Raw genomic sequence first — 8,375 nt, forward strand, 5'->3', positions numbered from 1 at the left:
CTACTCTCTACAAATTCATTGTTGAGGAACTTTTGGGCCAGAATCTCCCACCTGTTGGGCCTGAGCCCCAAATTCGTCACCCTACACACAACATCAGAAAAAAGAGATAAAATAATACTTTTTATTATTTTATTAGGTAATTTATATTATTTTATTGAATTGTATATAAAAATAAAAACTGAAATGTAAAATAAGTTATAAAATGAATCGGAAAAATAGGTAAAATAGGGATTTATGGTGCAAAATAGGTTTTTTTTTTCATCCCGCTAATGCTCTTACATTTTTGCGAGCACATGCACAACTCACATTTTGAAAAAGCCCTGCCAAACCCCCTCAGGCAGAAGTGAGGGTTTCTGGGCGCGTATTCATGGCGACCCTCGGCGAAAGCTCATCGGCTCCGCCAAAATCCACGGACGACAAGCCTGTCATCGTTAGGGTTAAGCGCAAAACCTTTCAGTCTCCACTCGATGCTTTCTGTGAGTCTGAATTTTTCCTTTTCCATTTCTCACTCTCAAATTTTCTTGCTTTCAACTTCCATGAAATCCTTGCAATTTATAGGTAGAAATGTATAATTGAAAACTTTACTTACTCTAAATAATGCTAGGGCTTGAAATCAATGAAAGGCCACTGAAGCGTCCGTTGTTGGATTTTGAGAATTTGTCGATTTCGGATTCAGCTGAGAAAGGTATTTTACTCATTTACCACTCGCATGTTGTTTCCGAACTTATTTCTATTTCTTGTTTGGGAGAATGGAAATTAGTATTTGCAAAATGCAATGCAATGCAATGCAATGTTATTGTCAAATTGAGTGCCTTTGAAGGGTTTTAAGCAAAGCAAATTGTTCCTTCCATTTATATTCACTATAAAGCTTGAAGCAATGGTTAGGAGGAGAATTTGCTAAGACTCATCAAATTTATGTTTAACACTAATATATATATATATATATATTATGGCTGAATTTTTATTTTTTCCACATTTGATTTGGGATTCAATTTGGATTTATGTTCTCCCGGATTTCACGCATAATGTGTTTCAGCTTTGTGTTGTTTTTAATATTGGATTTGGGATTCAATTTAAAAATTTATGGTTTTCCAAATTTCATGCATATATGCAAGCATTGTCATATGGTTTAGGTAAGGCTCTCTCTTTCTTCTGTATTTAGGGGAATTCAAGACTAAGAAGGTTCTGGTGCAGCATGTCGAGACATTAAGTAGCTCTGAGAAAACCATTGACATTGTCCAATCATTTGTGGTCAGTATGACAGTTTTTATGTCGGTCCTTGGTTCTCTTCTTCTACTATTCTGTTCATTAATGTGCTTGGCAATGCCATGTTAGAGCATGAGCATGCTGCTTGAGTCGCATTCTTCCTTACATGGGAAGTTAGTTTCTTTTGTGACTTGTTATATGATTCTCATTGTGTCAATTTTTAAGAATGTGGATGATGGCATTCTTATTAAGTGACTGTTTCTTTAGGAGTCAAGTTTTGCTGATGTATCCGAAGGTGAAAGAAAGGGTGAAGAACGAAGGCTCACTTTTAAAAAGGGAAATGTAATCTCTCTCTCTCTCTCTCTCTCTCTCACACACACACACACAGTGCAGCTATGTAGGGATGGTAATGAGTTGGGTTTAGTGAGTGTTCCAACCCAATCTGACCCAAATATTTAGGGTTCAGGATTTTTTAATTGGGTTTGGGTTCAAAATTTTAAACTTGTTACAGTTTGGGAAGGGTTTGCTTTTTACACCTCAGGTACCCAACCCCAACCTGCTTATGTATTAAATTGCTAAAACACCCTAATTACTACTTTTATTTACACAAAAACTCGAGTTTCTAAAACAAAATTAGGTGTGTGGTGTGCCTCCAACCTGCTTATGTATTAAAATACTAAAATACCCTAATTACTACTTTTATTTACACAAAAACTTGAGTCTCTAAAACAAAATTAGGTGTGTGGTGTGCCTCTCTTTCTATTTTAAATATTGTTAAATTTAGTGTAAAAGTTCTCACTAATGATTAAATGTATATAGTATTCTAGATTTTCAATTTTAGGTTAACCTGGCCTGATCCACTACATGTTCAATCTGACTCATGGTTAGATAAACTGGTTGGTTTTTTTTTTTTTTTTTTTTTTTTTTTTTTTTTTTTTTTTTTTTAAATGGATGAGTTTGTGTTGGTAGGGTTTGGTATTTAAAATATTTAGAGGGTTTGGGTTTGGGTTTGGAAATATTTTTTAGTCCCAAACCCAACACGTCGCCATTCCTACACGTACATGCGCTGACATGCTCACTCACTCACACACATTGCATGTCTGTTTGGAAGCATAATTATCTCACTGTCTCAAATATGATTGAAGACATTACCTTTTCTTTTAGTTTAACATTTCTTTACTTCTAATCTATTGTTAGCAGAAACAAGATCAGCTGTTGTCTAAAGCCCGACAAGAACAGGAGGTATTTTAGTAGCGATTAAAGATTAAACACACACACACACACATATGATATCTTTCTTTTTCTTTCATTTCACTAGGTGATTATTTGTTACATTTCATCATCAATCATTGTCATTTATTTTTAGGTGATCATTTTGCAGTTCTTCTCACTGTTGAGTGTTGATTTACTCTTGGTTCTTTTTTTGGATATTCAGTATTGTTAGATGGATTTTTATGTTGCATCTACTATTTTTGCTTAAACCGTGTAAGTTTAATTGCTATGATGGTATCATTGTGAGCTGTGGTAGAGCCAGGAATTTAGGTCGGGTGGGGGATTAAAAGACAAGATTGAAAGTAAAAAACTAATCTAAAAAATATTTAAACATGAATATTAAGACTATGCAATATACCTGTGAATATTTAAACATGACTCAATGACTTGAATGCTTTTAAAAACTCAACAGAAACTCTAATAGCTTGTTTGGAGGGAGGGGGAGTAGAGGGAAGTAGAGTATAAAGGAGAGTAAGTTAGATTACCTTATTTAAATGTTTTTTAAGGGAGGAGGGGAAGGGATTTGGAGGGGTTTGGAGGGGTTCTAACTATTTCTAACCCCTCATTTTTAATTCCCCAAATTCGAGAGATTTTGAGGGAGAGCAAAGCTTAGAAGTGCTGGACCAAATGAATTACCAAATTTACCCTTACCATATTAACAAAATTACAAACTATGAAAAAGGTAATTATTCCCCTCTCCCTTACTTAATTTCAAAAACATCCAAAGAACTTTTTTTATTTTTTATGGGAAGCGTGCTTTATACTGTATTATATATACTGTTTTTTTCAGAGTTCTATTAGTATTAGGCTGCTGTGATTTCTATTCCGTATAGGCATATAGCATTAGCAGTAGGTTGTTTTTTTTTTTTTTTTTAATCATTACTAGGTGGGACCAATAGTTTCATATTAGAGTTATAGTAGTTTTAGAGTTCTCTATTAGTTAAGGCTGCTGAGTTCTGAACCGTGTAGCAGTAGGTTGTTCCCAATAAATAGAAAAGTTTTTTTTTTTATCTTTTGTGTAGGGGGGCAAATAAGACATTTCAGTTCAATACATTATCATTATTAGTAAAAATTTTGAAAGTTCAGGGGAGGCACCTGCCCCCCCTCTCTCCCTCCGCCCCTGATTGTGAGATCTATATTAATTTTGTCAAGGTAGGGGGTGGAGGATAGAAGAATTTGGGATGTTCGTTTTATTTGAGAATTTAATGATTGGGAGATGGATGAAAGGTTGCATTTTCTTTGTATATTGGGAGCTAATACTCCTCCAATGGATGTGGGAGACCGGATGAGATGGAAGTTGAAGCCTAATGGGGATTTTGATATCCGGTCATATTATAACAAATTAAGGGATTCTCTCTCAATTGTCTTTCCTTGGAAAGCCATATGGAAAGCAAAGGCCCCTAGGTGAGTTTCCTTTTTTGTTTGGTGTGTAGTTTGGAATAAGATCCTAACGGGTGATAACTTGAGATTGAGGAGATTGGTTTTTGTGGACTGGTGTATTATGTGTCGACATTGTGGAGAGACGGTAGACCACTTACTTCTTCATTGTGAGATAGCTTATCGGTTATGGAGCTTTGTCTTTATAACTTTTGGCCTATCTTGGGTTGTACCTAGATCGATCCCAGATTTGCTTTTTGGCTGGTGGAATTGGTTGGGGAAGTACTCATCTCAGATTTGGAATTTAGTTTCGTTGTGCATCCTTTGGTGTATTTGGAAGGAACGGAATCGGCGAACTTTTGAGGATTTGGATAGTTCCGGTGATCAGATGCTTGCTTCTTTTAGTGGGACTCTTTTTGATTGGTCTCGGGCATGGGGACTCATGACTAGTGGTTCTCTCCCTACTTTCCTTAGCTCTCTTTCTCTTTGTAACTAATCTGTTGATTGGTTTTCTTTTTTCTTTTTTCTCTGTTTTCTCCTTCTTGTATTTTCTGGGTTTGCTCTATGTTCTTCATGCATAGAATAGCCATTCATATATATAACATTCTTACTTATCAAAATATATATATATATATATATATTAATTTTGTTCCTTTCACAATTGGTGAGATTAAGAGACTTTTCTAAAATTCATAAAATAGTGATAACACCTATTTCAATGATACTTTCCTATGTATTTTTGTTCTAATGCTGCATGCATTTGGACCATTTTTCATATATATTTTTAATTTCCTTTGAAAAGTATACAAAGATGTTTCATGTTCAAATGAGCAGCTTTGTTAAGTGCATACTGGGAAACAAAGGTCGGTCAATCATATTTTGGGTATAGTCAACAAAGAAACTAATAATGAATTATCATACGATCTTGTTCCCCCCTCTCCCTCCCCCCCCCCCCCCCCCCCTCCTTTCCTTTTTTAAATAGTAACATATCGATAATATCTTACTTAGAAATAGAAACATATTGATCATATCTTACATGTTAATAATTCTTTAGGCAGTAGGCCATAAAATCCAGCTTTGTATTTGTTGATATGCATAAAATAGCAGGCATCCTATTAGTATAATTATATTCTGTTTCTAACTTATCAAAAAAAAATAATAATAATTATATTCTGTTTCTCTTCTCAAGTACTTAATATTATGGTGGAAACATATAGCACAAATATTAGTACCCTGAAAATAAACCTAATTATTTATCAATAATATCATGGGATGATGCCCAAACCATGAAAGGACTGAAGAATAGCAATCGTCCTGGCCACCTTGCCAGAGGTGGTTTGTTTCTTATATTTCTTGTTTGTGTTTTTATGGATGAATAATGGAAGGCTGTAACACTAACATAATTAACATGATGTTTTTCTTTTTCTTTTTTTCCTCTTACATTATGGAACTGTTATTCTCTGCTCTTGAAACTTTTTATTAAATTACCTTTTAAGCGTAAGTTGTTGAGATCACAACTGTGTTGAGTTCTGTTCAAAGACTAGTCCAGTTTTATTTTGTCCAAACTATTGAAAGGTTGTTTGTTTATGACACAGGAAGAGTCTTCTTGTGCCACATGTTTTCATGGGACATTATTATAAAATAAAAAGTAATAGTAATAGTAATTATAAGCTAATGGGGCTGGGAATTGTAAGGATTGAGAAGTTGATATGAAATTTTACAACAGTTAGGGCTGCTAAGATATACAAAGCTTCTCTGGTTTGGCTTGGCTTGGTGGGTGCTGGTTCGGATAATTTATAAAATAAATGGCAATCAGATGAATTTTATATTAGAGCTTGTAATTTTTTCTTAAGCCTAACTCGAGCAGAACATTATATGGTTCTGTACTATTTTAAAAATAATCTACACGGTTCATTTTTTTCTTATCTTGAACCGAAGTTTGTTTGAAATTGGTTTTGATATAAATTAGCCAAGTTTAATTATGTTTGGATCGTATTGATTTTTAAAGTCCAACCTCAACATCCTACAACCCTTGTTAGCTTTAGTTTTTGTCCAGAAAGTCTGTTCTGCGTGCATGGGGATCTGTCATATGATTTCATTTTGTATAATCAGTTATCGAATGTGTACTTTGTGAAACTTGTCTTTTTTATATTCCTTTTCCAACACAATTGTATTTCAAACTTTTCTCTTCCATTAGGTCTTAGCAAAAAATGCTCGTTTTGAACAAATATGGAGGAGCAGAAAAGGAAACCAAGAGGCAATGCATAATAAAGAACTAGATGAAATGTGTCGGTTTTATGATGTTGTTCGTGTTGATGTTGAGGAAAGATCTGAGGAGGTGAAGCAGCAGGAGTAAGTTTTTCTCATTATGAAATTCCTGGTCTGGTGACTCTGGTCACAATTGGAAATTTCTTTCTGACTACGGTTGCCCCTTTATTCTTATTGCAGAGATATATCATTGGAGGATCATATGCTTTTGTCTAGTTATCTGCCTCTACTAAGAGAGATGATTCCATCTGCTGCTTCAGAGATTGAATCTGACTTACATGCTTCCATGTCAAAACAAGGTAGTTCATTGATAACTATTATTCACCTTCATACATGCTTTCTGTCTTCAGTAACCATTTCAGTCTTTGGTTTTAAACTGATTTCAAGTTAATATAGAGTTGTAGCTCTTGCAGCTTTGTTACCCCTTTTTTAGAAGAAACAAATATGAGTTTTCTTGTGTCAATTTTTTCCAATGTTATGCTTGTGATCAGTATGAAGATTGTTATGATTTATATACATTTGCTTAGTATTAGTGCTGACCTGTAATTTTTGTCCATGTTTTCAATTGCTCTTTGGTGAATCCTTCTGTGATTATACATTAGCTGCAGATGATTATGTATATGACTTTTATGCTGTAAGGGATGACATGGACATAGTTCATGAAGAAGCTTCTTACCCGTTTCCTATGTAAGTATCAAATATTCTGGATTTATTTACCTGCACTTAGTCTTTCTTGCTAAAGTTTGTTTTGTCATTGATTCAGCGTACAGGTTGATGAAGAGGATTATTATGATGGGCCTGATGAATCAGAATATGAGACAGATGATTCAAATGGTAATTATAAACTATCTTCCTTTTTTTCCTCCTCAAGTTTGCTTTTATTTATTTTCTTCTCCCTTATTCTTTTTTGTGGTTGTCAGCTGAAAATAATCCACTAAACGATTATCCTGATGAGATATCTGAAGAGGAAGAGGAAGAGAAGAGTGAAGCCTCTGAAAATGAGTCAGAAGAACTTGAAAGTGAGAGTGGAAGTGACAAATCATTGGAATCTGAGGACTTGGACAACCATGGCTTGTCAAATGATGCAGACCTATATGATGATGACATTGCTGATGATGATATTTCTGATGGTGATTATTTTGATGTTGATGATGATGATGATGGTAAAGATTGGAGATGATCCTATAGATGAACATCAGTTTTTGTGGATAGCCAATCTTGTTTTTAGGAGTTGTAATTTTGGCCCGTTTAGTGCTGTGATCATTGCTCCTGTAGTGTTAGTAAATTGTTGTTAGAGGAGGTTAGTCTGGTTAGTCATTGTATAGTCTGTAGACTTCTAACATGGGCCTAGCAGTATCTGTTGTGTTTTGTGGACCTTGCCCATTTTGTTCATTGCAGATTTTTCCTTCCTTGCCTTCATGAATTGCAGGTGCTGACATGTTTTCGGTTGTATGTGGGGATTCTTCAAAAATGGGCAGATAACATCCTTGATGCTAAATCCAAAAGGTTGATGTTTAACAATTTATAATTGATGTTTCATTGTCAACATAGGTAACTGGTTTCTCAAAGTTTGATCTGTAAAATTGAGAAGAATTATTTCGATCGGTATAATTTATTTAAAATGTAAACATGGAAGTGGTATAAGAAGCTCATTCTGAAGCACAGCAGCGGAAGTTTCCTATTATCATTTGGTTTTGGAGTTGGACAAGAAGGTGAAGGACTGGAGGGTGTGTCTACAGTCTGCTTTGCCCGATGGATGTGTTATTTTTTGGTGGAATAATGGTAGACTTCTTAAAGTCCAACGTGAGACAGGACGCTGGATACGGCCATTCCTTGCCAAATTTGCAAAATAAACTGATACTACCTAAAATTATTTCGGGGAATTGGGGGGAAAACACGATTTCACTTAGATTCAATCAAATTAGTTAAAATTGTGTTTTAAAAATACATATAAAATCTATATGTTCCATTCATTGGTTTTACTAATGCTAGGTCTTTTTCAGGTTTGTTAGCAAATTTTAAGAGCAACTAGATGGCTAGTTAATTGCTAATATAACTACTATATTACAGAAGGGGAAAAAAACTACTCCTAAAAAAAAATAAAACATAATAATAATAATAATAATATTAATAAATCAAACAAACAAAAGTAGCAAACTCTCATGGGGACTGCCTTAGTTTTGGCTTCGTGCACGCAGACAAGTCATGGCTTGGCAGCGTGTCCAAGCTGGGCTGCCATGGCCTAGCTAGGC

The 8,375-nt window shown here is 34.7% G+C and overlaps 1 protein-coding gene across 4 annotated transcripts; it reads left to right on the forward strand.

Annotated features, from left to right (window-relative positions):
• Window positions 1-254: 254 nt before the first annotated feature.
• LOC126727391 (RNA-directed DNA methylation 4) lies at window positions 255-7,575 on the forward strand. Of its 4 annotated transcripts, none has more exons than XM_050433053.1 (10): window positions 255-476; window positions 605-685; window positions 1,163-1,251; window positions 1,474-1,548; window positions 2,404-2,448; window positions 6,053-6,207; window positions 6,304-6,422; window positions 6,732-6,810; window positions 6,887-6,957; window positions 7,044-7,575. In XM_050433053.1, the coding sequence occupies exons 1-10, from the start codon at window positions 368-370 to the stop codon at window positions 7,301-7,303; spliced, it is 1,083 nt and encodes a 360-aa protein (XP_050289010.1). In that variant the 5' UTR covers window positions 255-367; the 3' UTR covers window positions 7,304-7,575. The 4 variants fall into 4 exon arrangements, with proteins under 4 accessions (XP_050289010.1, XP_050288988.1, XP_050289016.1 ...); XM_050433031.1 differs by having other exon boundaries at window positions 256-476; window positions 6,726-6,810; XM_050433059.1 differs by having other exon boundaries at window positions 256-476; window positions 2,407-2,448.
• The last annotated feature ends 800 nt before the right edge of the window (window positions 7,576-8,375 follow it).

The sequence above is a fragment of the Quercus robur genome, chromosome 1 (assembly GCF_932294415.1).
Source record: "Quercus robur chromosome 1, dhQueRobu3.1, whole genome shotgun sequence".
NCBI classification, from domain to species: domain Eukaryota; kingdom Viridiplantae; phylum Streptophyta; class Magnoliopsida; order Fagales; family Fagaceae; genus Quercus; species Quercus robur.